Source organism: Elephantulus edwardii, unplaced genomic scaffold (assembly GCF_000299155.1).
Source record: "Elephantulus edwardii isolate Elephantulus edwardi_28Jun2011 unplaced genomic scaffold, EleEdw1.0 scaffold00025, whole genome shotgun sequence".
Taxonomy (NCBI): domain Eukaryota; kingdom Metazoa; phylum Chordata; class Mammalia; order Macroscelidea; family Macroscelididae; genus Elephantulus; species Elephantulus edwardii.
Window position 1 is genome coordinate 16,047,600 of NW_006399775.1, and position 13,497 is coordinate 16,061,096.

The 13,497-nt window shown below is 35.2% G+C and overlaps 1 protein-coding gene across 5 annotated transcripts in view; it reads left to right on the forward strand.

Annotated features, from left to right (window-relative positions):
• LOC102853403 (chromosome unknown open reading frame, human C11orf30) overlaps positions 1–13,497 on the forward strand; it is a 98,245-nt gene that overhangs the window by 19,015 nt on the left and 65,733 nt on the right. For 2 of the 5 annotated variants that reach the window (XM_006882866.1, XM_006882867.1), the window contains exons 2-7: positions 1,645–1,744; positions 3,194–3,268; positions 4,602–4,643; positions 8,238–8,413; positions 10,015–10,167; positions 11,879–12,138. In XM_006882866.1, coding sequence (XP_006882928.1) covers positions 1,645–1,744; positions 3,194–3,268; positions 4,602–4,643; positions 8,238–8,413; positions 10,015–10,167; positions 11,879–12,138 — 806 coding nt within the window. The remainder of the gene's footprint in view (positions 1–1,644; positions 1,745–3,193; positions 3,269–4,601; positions 4,644–8,237; positions 8,414–10,014; positions 10,168–11,878; positions 12,139–13,497) is intronic. The other 3 variants (XM_006882870.1, XM_006882868.1, XM_006882869.1) reach the window with 2 other exon arrangements.

Sequence of the window (13,497 nt, forward strand, 5' to 3'; positions counted from 1 at the left end):
GGAGGGACGGCACAGGAGAGGAAGGCCCTCTATAAGGTGGATTGATTCAGTGACTGGGATAATTGGAATGGGAGTGTCAGAGACAGTGCGATTGGCATAGGACAGAGCGGAGTTTAGGTCTGTTGTACATAGGGTCGCTATGAGTCACAAGCGACTCGACGGCACATAACAACATAACGTCACAAAGTGAAATGAAACTGTCTGACATTGAGATTTATCATATTATGTTCTGTTTGTTCTATGAGCATGTCATGGTACCTAGTCACCAAGAAAGGAGCTCTGGTAGCATAGTGTGTTAATATTTTGGATTGCTTACTAAAAGGTCAATGATTCAAATCTATTAGCTGCTACTTGGGAGAAAGGTAATCTCGCATAAAGATGTATTGCCTCAGAAATGGGTTGGAGGGTTGCCATAAATCAGAATCAACTCAGTGGCAATGGATTGACTTGATTTAGGCTGTTGACCAAGAGATACCTCGGAAGAAAAGCCTGACAGTCTACTTCTAAGGAAAAAAGTCATTTGGTTCTGACTTGCTGGTACATAGAAACAATAACTTCTAAGGAAATCAGTCATTAAAACCTCTAGAGTACAGCTCTATTATGATACATGGAGCGTGACACAATTCTAACTTAGAACTGACTAGACAGCATCTGTTTGGTTTTTTGTGTAGGGTTTTTTTGTTTGTTTTGTTTTGGGGTGTGTGTGTGTTTTAATAGATGCATAAGATCTTAAACCTGGAAGGGGCTTTTGAAATTACTTTTATGTAAAAACAAAAAGTCTTACTGCTATCCAGGGGGGTAGAATGCCCATTTTTCTCCTATAGAGACACTGGTACATTTAAATCGCCAGAAAGGCACCACTGTTAGGTTAGCAGCACGACACCCTAGTGACTATGCCAGCAGAGTTCCCTTCTCCTAGGTAATGATCCCGAAATTCAGAGATAAGAAAGGATTTGCCAGGGTCACACACTAGGAAATGGTATTGCAAGAGCCTGAGATTGCTTTTCTGGTTCTCATGCCACTACTTTTCAGTTGCACTGTATTTTTTTTCTGATTGTGGTCCAGTAGATAGAATAAAGTTTGACTTCATAAAATTATTTAAAGGATTAATTAGTACAGATACCATTTAATAATGCTAAAAACTTTGCTTATCAAACTTTTTTTTTTTATCATTTGAATCTTACTCCCTTTGTTGGTGACCCTTGAGTTTAAGTGTTCTTCAGTTACAATGTATGATACCACTGTTTACTGTTAGGTTTTGCTACTTAAGCATTTTGTATACATAATTTCCATGTTATGTACCTTTGAATTGTAATGTAACTAACTCATAGCTGACCTAGTAGTGATAAAGTGATTTCAGAGGAGAAAGATTGCCCATCTTTCTCCTGCAGAGCACTGATGAATTTGAACTCTGCATTTGGGTTGGCAGCACAACTCCTTGAGTCAGTAAATTTCCATGAATCAGTAAAAAAATTATAAAAGCCATATTTGTTTTTAGATAAAAAAAAATTTGAAAACTATGAATAAAGATACTTGGAGGTGATTTTTTTTTAACCTCTTACCTTGAAGGTTTACTTTATGTAGTAATAAAATAATATTCTAGGTAAAATATTCTATCTTGATAAACTAATTTTCTTTTTCTAGAATTGGAGGCATATGCTGGGGTTATCAGTGCACTTCGGGCACAGGGAGATCTCACCAAGGAAAAGAAAGATCTACTTGGAGAACTCTCAAAAGTTCTTAGGTAAATTATCATAAAAGTCTGTAAGATGTTCCTCTAGAAATTTCATTTTGAAGTGTCATTTTAATAATTCTCAAATTTAAAGAGAGAACTGTTCAAATTGTTGGTGCATAGTGATTCCCAACTGAGTTATGCCAGCTGTTTTTAGGAATTATATAACTTAACATTTGTTCTTTGGTCCTGTCAGAGAGTTTAAGACAACTTGTTTTTAGGTTTGACTACCTAGGAAAGGGAGGCACTTTTTGACTGAGGTGAAGGAAAGAAGTGATGCCAGTAAGTGGATCTGAAGATCCAGAGTGAACAGTTGTTGAGGGAATGTGAGGATATTACTATCTGATTTATATAAGTGGTGACGATTGTATAGGCATAGTCTTAAACGTAATTTCTTGCTTCAGCGTGGCACTTACCACTAGAGTGGCCCTTGAATTCATTAAAAATTTCTTTTGAAAGGTATTCTTCAATACTTTGCCTTTATCTAGTATAGTATCTTGAGCTTTCTCAGAAGATACTCTATTTTGACTGAATTTGTGTTTCTACTTTTAAAATATTTTGTCTATGCCTTTTGTATATAAACTATGGAAGAGATTCTTACATTTAATTAATATTGATATGTCGTTGCTTGTAAGTTACATTTTTACTCCTATCTCTTCACACATAACAGTTGATGGGGTTTGTTTTATTTTTTATATTTCCTTCTAAATTCTACTTTCCAACTCCATGATACAGATTTGCTGTAAGAAATAAAGATTACAGTTAAGAGTAGTTTTCATTTTAGCCAGTAATTAATGAGTACAATGCATATAACCTTTCCTTAATAGTTCAATACAGTTTTACATTTGTTAAATGAGCATTAGTATAAGCACATTTTTACTATGTTGATAACATGTTATGATGTAAAAGATACACACCTGAAGTATTAAATGGTAAGAGATAAGTTGTGTCAAATTTTGTAGCATATGGCAAGATAAACAGACTGTCTTGCCACTCTTGCTTCTTTATTATAATTACTGAATGTAAAATTTTGGAATCTTAAGCTTTAGAAAGAACTTTTGAAGACTGATCTGAGTTCTCAGATCCTCAGCAATCCTGATTAGGAGGTCATCTAACTTTGGTTGCATATTTACCAAGCAAACAGAAACCACTGTTCATCTTGTCCATGATGCGACAGTACTGAGTTTTGGAAATACTGCCTTGATATTAAGCTGAGTTTGTCCTTCTGTGATTTCTAATTTGCAACTAATTCTCTCTGCAGTTACTCAAAATCAGTGTCAGTCCTTTTCTGTGACTTCCAAGCACTTGGAGATATATATGAGGCCCCAGTCTAGATTTTTTTCACAAATCAATCTTGTCCCTCAACCTCCGCAAAGCAAAATGTTGATTTAAACATTAATAAAAGTATAGAAAAGAGCTGCCTGCTTGGCAGAGTTCTATAATGGCTATTTTTTTTCATAGCATCTCAACAGAACGCCACCGTGCTGAAGTTCGGAGAGCAGTAAACGATGAACGGTTAACAACAATTGCACATAAGTAAGCCATTAGTCATACCACCCCTGATTTTTTTTATGACATAGTGTAACATAGTTTTGAAAGTCTTCCTTTTGTATAGCAGATTCCTGAGTCTATTATCTTACTACTGATATCTCTAAACTCAGGGATCCTGACCATAGTGTGTTAACTGATTTTTCAGTTGGTTATGTTTTTGTATTTGGATAGGCAAGTTTTAAATACACAGGCTAGACCCTCTTACTGTGAATAAACCAGTGTATAACTAAAGATCACCACAGTATAGCAGATCATTCTCTTATTTGAAACAAAGTTTACTAACAAATTAGTATTCCTCCCAAAATATGTAACCACTTAGAGTTTCTTTGTAGTGATATTTAATGTGTGTATTACTTTATAAATAGGCATGGTAATTTTTAGAAATATTTGACTCTAAGCACTTCATTTATTTTGAGATTCTGAAAAGAGACTAAAATAATACATTCTGCTTTTAAGAAATTTGAATGTAGTATTTTAATTTAAAAAAGGCAACAAAATAAAATGGTAAGAATCTTATAAAATAATTTTCAGATAATTTTATTTGACAGATGGGTGGAAGATGTTGGAGGATTGAGTGTAGGATCAAGCAGTTAAATAGTGAATGTCTGGAGACAGTGCATCCTAAAGAATAGAAAAGAACAGAAATTATCCTTTAAATGATGACACAGAATGATTGGGAAATTTGATACAATTTGTTATGCAATAATTAATTTGCCTTTTATTTCTTTGTTTTAATATGAAATAATATTGAAGAAAAGAATTCTGGGCATTTTTGTGATGTTCAACAAACAATGTATTTAAGCCAATTGGCAGTATTTTAATTGCCTTCCCAAAATCCATTAGATTCATGTTGTGTTCCATTGTCCCTCATTTGACCTAGCTTATAAAATGGGGTGCTGCTTTTTTATCTGCCTAGTTTGAAAGTTTAGCTGTTTATGCTGCGATTTTTCAGTGTTTCAGTGGTAGGTATGCACTATAGAAACTGGAGAAAATTACATTGGAGACCTTTAGTATTTAAGTGTCAGGTTAACATGATTGAAAGATTAAAATATTAATATGTTCCTTCTTTAATTGATCTGAACTTTAGAATAGAGGTGCTCTAAAATAATAACAGAGCCTAGATTCTAATTTGAGAGCTGGCAGCAGGAAACTTATGTGCTTAAATAATCAAGTAATTCACAGTAGTCTGCTCTCAGAGGAACAAACTTAGAACTTTAGAAGCATTGAAACAGTATTGTGGATTATAAATTGATGCATCAGTTTCATACTTAAAGGATAACATTTATTTAGTCTCCTTTTCCTTTTTTCCCCTTCAAAGAATGAATTTATCCTTATATTTGGGTGAAAGACCAAGTTACAGGTATGCAAATAGGTTATTATTATTTCAGGCTTTTTCTTGTATTTATTTAAAAATTGAAGCTCTCAATTATTCAGGGGCACATTATTCCATTGATGAATTAACGGTGCTCCTTGCTTTTCCTTCTCTCCCCTCCTAATGCTGCCCACCCTTTAGCCATTTTGCTGCTTGGGAGTACCTCTAGTCAGAGGGTGGGAAGGGAGAGGAGGTGAAAATTTTAATTAGTCATTTTACTATGTGTTAGATGTCCTGGAAAAGGTTTGGTGGAAGAATTTACAAGTGTTTGCCAAAATATTTTTAGATAATATGGACTTCTTTAATCTATTCGACCTCTCCCTTTCCCTCCTCTCTCCATTAGCATGGATAATTGAGAGTTGGCTTTTATCTGCCTGTGTTTCCTCTTTTTTCCCCCCCTCTCTTTTCTGATTTCTATAATACATGAATTTCATTTTTTGAAGAGTTTACTTCAGTGTATAATTTTAAACATCTTAGGTCTTTCAGTATTCTTGTTTTAACATTTTGTATTGTGGTTTTAGTTTGAACAGATACTGTGTTTACTTGTTGAGCGCAAATTAGTGAGTGGGGATTTGTGAGGTGGGTGTAGAGCCTTCATTCTCGCCATCTTCTCAGCCCTCTTTCCTTCAGAGGTATACCAGAACCTAGTTCTAAATAATTATTAAAACCCATTGCTGAGGAATTGATTTTCATTTACAGTGATCCTATAAGACAGAGTAGAACTGCCAGCAGGGTTTCCGCGGCTGTAATTGGTCAGGGTTTTTTTCACTATGGAAGGTCACTCTAAGCACATTTTTACATCTTTCTCCCACAAAGTGGCTGGTGTGTTCAGATTGCTCACCTTCCATTTAACAGCCAAGTGCTTAACCATTGTGCTACCAGTGCTCTTTAGATAGATTCCTTAGTTAGGCTCCTTAGATAGGTGGAAGACATCTTACTCCGAGCCTGAAAAAACAAAGGGTACTGAGGAGGAATGTGAATGCTTCTAACTGATTGATTGCATTTCCCTTCTCTTCTCTCTTCCCTCCCCCACTCAAAACAGCAGCTTAGGGTAGGAGGAATGTGGTCTAAAGGTGATGAGAAAGCCTGGATTGAGCACAAAGGAGTGAAGAAACAAAAGGAGTAGGATGTCTGGGATCAAAGAACCTGCCTTGCAGCTTGAGGCATAACACATGCTTACTGTTTGGCACTAGGCCATTTACTAAATTTGATATTCTAAAACTTAGTTTTAAATTATGTCAGAATATTCCATTATAAAGCCCTGTATTTCAGAGACCTTGTATTTTTTTTTTAACTGAGCCACTCGTCCCAGAATCGTTTCTGGGATTGGAAGAAAGTGGCTGTCTGAAACTTAGGCTCTCTTAACCCTTTCCCCATCAGCCAAACATTCCCAGTGATTTCTTGCTGGTGCCCTGTATGCCAGCAAATTGAGGATCAATGTAGTGTTATTAGTATCATCTTAAATTTCTCACGAAGTGGAGGCTCTCCACCCTACCTTGCCATACTTAGTCTAAACAGAAAGACAATCTTACACTGAGACTAAGGCATCCCTGTAAATCTGTGCAGTACAATGTTTATAAAAGTATAAAATTGACTTTAGATGACTTGTACAACTAATATATATTTACATTCTCATTACTGAACAAGTAGCATTTGAAAAATGTAATTCTAACATATTTAATTTTTCACTTCAAGTTTGAGCATGTTTGCATCAGTGGAAATTTGGAAGATTTATATATCTTTATAAGAGTTGCAGTTGTATCTTTTGCACTGCAAGTTCTGTGTTTTCAATAGCATATGTTCATATGCTTCAAATTATTAATCTTCCATAATTTCTACTACCATTTAAAAATGCACCACCTAGTAGCAGGAGAAAAATTTTATATTTAACTTTTAAAGGTAAGTGTAGATGTTATGTTTGTGGTAAACTCTTACCAGGCAGATTTGTTAGTAGTGATAGTCTAATAATAAAATGATATTAAATAGAGATAAAAGGAGATAACAATGCTGAATAGCTTTTAGGAATTTTGTTCTTTTGACAGTTAGCAATATTTCTTTTCTGTCTCTCTTAACCAGTCATACCATCCTCATTTTCAAAACTACCTTTAATGTGGAGATTATGTAATGACACATTTTTTAGGGTCATTGGCATTTTAGGAACTCATCCTAATCTTTAAGTAGGACTGTGCTAAAGCTTGAGGAAAAATTTAGTGTCTCACAGTAATCCAGCTCTAGTAATCAACTCTTAAGAAATGCTTTTCTGAACTGAACAGAAATGAAAGTCTTCTCAAATTTTGAAAGAATCTGTTTTATTCAGTGAAAGTTTATAGTAATTACACAGTAGCACTCAATTAGTATTAAAGAAAAAATTACACATTGGACTCATTTGAAAAATTTTATGCTTTCTGCTTACTCTGTGGCAGATAATTTTGTAAGAGATACTCAGTAACCATACGATCTTCAAGTTATTTCTCTGCAGTCACTCAGTTTCTCCATCTATAAAATGGAGAGATTAGTAGTATCTGTCATTATTGAGAGATTGAATATGAATTCATACTACATGTAATATATTTAAAACAGTGCCTGAATTCCTGTAGAAAGTGTTTAATTGAGGTAGACTGTAATTATTGCCATCATCATTATCATTTATTCTACTATTCACTAATAAGAGGGGTTTTTTGTAAATCTTGTCTAAAGTTGCAGAGTTGGTAGACTTAAAATTTTAAATTCTAGGTTGGGTTGTAGAATTTCTTGGTTTTTTTAAAAAGGTGCAAAACTATTTATCATGCAGAGTGATCAGATAGATCAGTTCATTCTGGGTGATGCTTGAACCTTAGGTTAGATTTCTGATACATTTGCTTGAGAAATATAGGGTAGAAAAACTGAGTTGTCTTTACTCCTAAAGAGTAGAGTTGAACAATTTCTTCCTCCTTTTTTAAAAGAATGGTATAAACAAAGAAGAGTGACAGATTTCTTCCAGTTTTCTCAGAAAAAAAACAATTTTTAACAGAGGATAATAATGCAGCACATTTGTAGTGACACGTACTATGACATAAACTACTTTCTTCCATCCCTAACTACCTAGACTCCCTCGTTTACTGCCTCAGTTTCCCTTGTTTGAAAGCCTTAGAACTTCTGGCCATGCAGGCAGTTATGAAAAACTATTTTTTGAAAATGTTCCAAAAAAATTCCATTTTTAATTATTAAGGAAAAATCCCATTTTTAGTATAAGTACTATTTGTTTGCTTTAAGTACAAAATTAAGTTCTAAAAGCTAGTAGAAATGTTAGTCTTAATTATTGATAGCAGATTTACATAAATATAGCCAAAGTCATTATTAATATGTAAATCATGGGGAAGTTTTCATTGTTTAAATTTTTTGTTCCTTGTAATAATTCATATTATAGAATAAAATGGAGAAGAACTTGAATGTGTGTAGAATCCTTTCAATACTAATTATTTGTAATTTTGATCTCACTTAAAGTCTTTATAGTCAGGATACTTTTTATAATTTAAAATCCATGTTTGTTTAATCATTTTAGTGATTGAGAACCCTTGTAGCAGCATTTTCTTTTTTGTTTAGTATGTCTGGACCTAATAGCTCTTCAGAATGGTCCATTGAAGGTCGTCGATTGGTACCACTTATGCCCCGGCTGGTTCCCCAAACTGCCTTCACTGTAACAGCTAATGCTGTTGCCAATGCAGCTATTCAGCACAATGCATCTCTTCCAGTGCCTGCAGAAACAGGAAGCAAGGAAGGTGAGTAGAAAGCTATTTATTTAAATGTTTCAGTGTGAACTTCATTTTCCTTGGATCCCTTTTGGTTTAAGAAAAGTAGAGTTTTTTTTTTATTTGTTAGTGTTTAAAGGTTGTAAAATATAGTAATCAATTTTGATTTCAAAAGTAGACATTGCTAGATTTTTAATCTTAGCCAAAATGAAATTTCCCTTTTGTTGGAAGTTCAAATTCTGTAACTTAACAAAATTAAAAAAACTTTCTTGGGAGGAATTTTTGACATCATTGTATCTTGTGAGACCTAGATGGAAGCCTTCAAAGAGTACTGTGAAAAAAGAAACAAGATAATTGAAGTCATGTAGCTGCTGAGTTGATAGCTTGAAAAAGAAAGCTTTTTTTCTGTCTTCTAGAATCAATATTATATGCTGCTTTTCTGTTCCAGTCTGTGTGCTGAATCCATGAGGGATTACCTCACAGAGAGAAAGGCTTTCTTATTGTTATTTAATCTAGTGATTAAAATGTGCTTTAAAAAAATTTTTGAATTCTTGAGGTCACCAACAGTAATATTAAAATTGAAAGAGCATATTTGGATTGATTGTAGCAGCTTAGTTTGGTGTTAAATGAAAATGATCTTGAAAACAATGTGTTTGTCAAGTTACTTTAGGGAATTGCCTTTTCTTGCCTTGGTACCAAGGGTCTATGAAGCTGAGTGAAACACTCTTCCTGCATGCCAGGCTCTGTTTTAGTCTAAAGGAAAGAAATTGTTATTTAGAGAAAGACTGCAAATGTGGCTTTTATTGAATTTGTGTGTTATTTGTTGGAGGAGTACTATCTTTCCTCTCTCTCTACTTTTATCCTTTTTATCCACCTAGCTGTCTGGTAGTGTGAAAGGACTGTAGATTTCCAGTAGTGAGATATCTGTTTGAATCCTAGTTTGCTATTTCTTAGTTATATGATCACCAGTGTGCCATTTAGTTATGTGATTCTGTTTCCTCATCTTTAAAAGGATCATGATTGTATCCTGAGAATTAATGCTAATTTTAAAAAGGTACTCAGTAAAGGTAATGGGTGACTCCAAGCTATTCTTGCTTTTGTTGAACTGGGTCCCTTCATTGAGTGATGAAGTTAATTTTAGTTGAGTTATTGCTGTGCTGCTTGGATGGCAGATGAGTGCTAGAGAACTGGGTCATAATAGAAGAACTGTGTCTTGGTTTCTTCCTAGTAGCTTTATTGTAATTGTTATAGTAAAGGGATATTACTCATCATGCCGTCATAGTGCTGCTAATAGTATTAAAAGGGAATGAGCGTTCATGACTATTGCTCACCTCTTGCCATGAAAGGAAAAGAATTTTAATTTTCCTTAACATAATTTAAAACTTTATTTATAAATTCTTTCTTCTCCATTGGCAATGTATCCTGTAGATAACTTTTAAATATTGGGGGAATCCCATTTATGTGATGATTTTTAGGAAATCACTAACCGGTGGGCCCAATGCCTAGCATTGGTCTTTAACATCTGAGCACATTAAGATGTCAGAATTGGCCTGCAGTAAAGAAAGAATTTTGCTGTATGCTTGGATAGTTGCGGTGAAAGTTAACAGCAAACTTTTTTATTGTTCCTTTAGTAGTGGTTTGCTATTCCTACACAAGTACCACGTCAACCCCAACCTCTACCCCTGTTCCAAGTGGCAGCATAGCAACGGTTAAGTCTCCAAGACCTGCCAGTCCTGCCTCCAGTGTAGTTGTCTTGCCAAGTGGAAGTACTGTTTATGTCAAAAGTAAGTGATGCTCTCAGTGTTATCAGGGTCATCTTGGCTAAATGCTGCAGCATAGGCTCTGATTAGATCTCCTTTCTTGGATTAAATCATCTCTTCACTGTCTGGATATTAGCAGTGTTTTTTGACATTCTAAAGAATTCTTTTCTTTAACATGTGACTACTGTATTTTGTTTTTTAATCATTTCTGGGCATTGAGAACCAATTTCTCTTTTTGCTCTCTGTGGGGAATCTTCCTTTGAACAGCGTTATTCAAGTATTCACTTGTTTTGATTGTGATGGAATAGAAACTTGAAGGCATGTACTCATCAGTTTTTAGTCCTATGATTATAATCTCTGCAGTATTTTCTTAAATAATTTTATGTAGCATATCATGTGACTGTTAGATTCAGTGAAGCATTTAAGGGAGAAACTCCATCTTCTATAGTTCTAATTCACTAATTTTTTTGGAAGTTTTTTTATTTGCAGTATTTAACACCTTGATTCTAGCTTATGAAGCAATTTTATCTCAGATTTACTTAAACAATTTTTGTTGTGCCAGTACTGTTTTGTTTTTTTATATGAACTGGAGATCATTAATATTTGATTTTTTTTCAGTATAGTTATAAACTTTATTTTTAACTTTTAGAGATGGAGTTTATTATTTTTTTAAGCAAGAATGATTCTAGGTCATTGTCAGCTTTGTTTAGTGTATAAAATGAAGGTAATAAAGAGTTGTGCTTTATTATCAGTTTTGTGAATCATGCTATAGTTTTTTATGTCTGTTCTGAAGAGATTTCTTTAAGAGTTTGCTAAGTATGTTATTTAGTTGCTTTTTAAAAAGCCATCACACAATGGAGGCTTTAGTCTATAAAAAAGAAAAACCAAACTAAAAATCTGAAACAAGTTTATAGCTGACTTTTCTGAATTTAGCCAAGGTGGTCTTTTAAATTAACTGTAGAGACCCTGTTTTTTATCATTTCACACACACAATGAAGAAACAATATCACATAATAATGATAGTACTTCTTAATAATGATCTGTAAACAGTCACATTGTCATATGGTCAGTGATAGAGAAGAAAGTGTGAAGAGTACTTTTACATAAGGTCAAAGAAAATTGGGACTAGGTGTGGACTTCACTAAGGAGGTGGCTGGATCTTGCAGGATGATTGAGGTCACTGGTGGTGCACAGTATTCCTTAAGTAGTATTATATAGAGAGACCTAGAGATGAATAGAATGGGGTAAGATGGCTTTGGGAAATGGTGAACAGTTCAGCACGATGAGATCATAGGGGTGCACAAGGTTAGGTAGCACTGGGTTTTGTGTTCTTAGAAAGTTACAAATAAGATACAGTAATGATTTTTTGTATAATTTTATAGGAAGATAAAAGCTGTTAAAGGGTTTAAGGTAAGGCTTTGATTAGCAATATAGAATGAAATTTTGTAACTGGTAGTAGGATGGAGGATAGAATGTTTTAGGAAGTTGTTTACTAAAATGCATGTATGTAGGCCATGAGCAATTCTAACATGGAACATTGGCCATAGGAATAACAAAGGAGGGAAGACAGTGACATCTTTTGAGGAGGATTAATAGGATTTATTGGAAAATTAGGCTTAAGGCAAAAGAAGGGATCATAGGTAGTTAGATGCACACAGATGTTTTTTTAAAAAAGTATAAAACGCAAGATTTATTCTGTATAAATAGAGCCATGTATATTGTTGTTACTTTTCAGGTGTTAGCTGTTCAGATGAAGAGGAAAAACCTAGAAAACGAAGGCGGACAAACTCTTCTAGTTCCTCTCCTGTTGTCCTAAAGGAAGTCCCAAAGGCTGTTGTTCCAGTCTCAAAGACGATCACTGTGCCTGTGAGTGGCAGTCCCAAGATGAGCAACATTATGCAGAGCATTGCCAACTCTCTGCCCCCACACATGTCTCCTGTGAAAATAACCTTTACCAAACCATCAACACAGACGACAAACACAACAACACAGAAGGTATGTGCTGGAGGGAATCTCTGCTTGCCATTTCCTGGTTTTGTCTTTTTCAGTGATGCAGATTTAACAAACAGGCCTGAGAGCTTACTGTGTGTCTAGGTTTATGCTAAGAATGTTGACACGTCTTACTTTAATTCTGTATGTAAAGTTTAGAATAGGTTTTATTTAACTTTTTTACATGAGGCTCAGAGGTGCTAAAAAAATTTGCCTAAAATAATACAGTTAGCTGGTTTTTTACTTCAGAGATTTATACTTTATTTTAGAGTTATGCTTTTTTTTGAGGGTGGGGAACAAACCTAGGACAAATTATTCTAACCTGTATTAAGATGGCTTTACCTGAAGGAATGAAACTCTAGTTGCATAGTCCATAGGAAGTTACACTGCTAACCCAAAGTTGACCTCTCTTGGTTCATATCTTCTAGCATCTCCTCAGGAAAAATATGGGCAGTCTTGTCTTATAAAATTTTTAGCCTCTGAAAACATTTCATGTTATTAGAACTGTCTCTCTCCCACCTCAGTCTTTCTAGGTTTGAATTTTTGAGATTTTCCTGTCTTCTTTTTTGTTTATTTACACGTTTTGCTGGAGTGTGTTCAGAACTTCCTGGTGTATGAGGGTATCATGCCTTTAGTCACTCACTCAATGCGACTGAGTTAGAACTGACTCATAGTTGACCAACCACCAGGTTTTTGGGAGGCTGTGCATTTTGCACAGGATTGCCCATCTTTCTTGGAGCAGCTCATAGATTCAAACTGCCAGAGAGTTGCCACCTTTGGGATAGCAGGATAATTGCCTGTAGACTTATAATATGGCATTGAGTTGGAAGTGACTCCTGGCTCACCTTCTAGTGGGTGTTCAGATGCTGTTAAACACTAAGGAGGAAGTTGCCAACTTTCTCCCATAGAGAAGCTCATGGATTTGAACTACCTTCCTTTAGGTTGGTAGCACAAAGCTTTACGTATTAGGCCACCAGAACTCTCTCACTCTGGGTTACAGCACTTGTTGTTGTTGTTATGTGCCATCAAGTCACTTGTGACTCATAGCGACCCTATGCACAACAACCCTAAGCTGTGCTCTGTCTTGTGCCAGTCGCACTGTCTCTGACACTCCCATCCCGATAACCCCAGTCACCGAATCAGTCCACCTCATAGAGGGTCTTCCCCTCCTGCGCCGTCCCTCCACCCTCCTCAACATGATGTCCTTCTCCAAGGACCGATCTCTTCTAACAACATGTCCAAAGTATGTTAGACGGAGCCTCAGAATCCTTGCCTCCAAAGAGCCACCTGGTTTAACCCTTTCCAGGATGAATCTGTTTGTTTTCCTAGCAGTCCATGGTACTCTCAATACTCTTCTCCAGCACC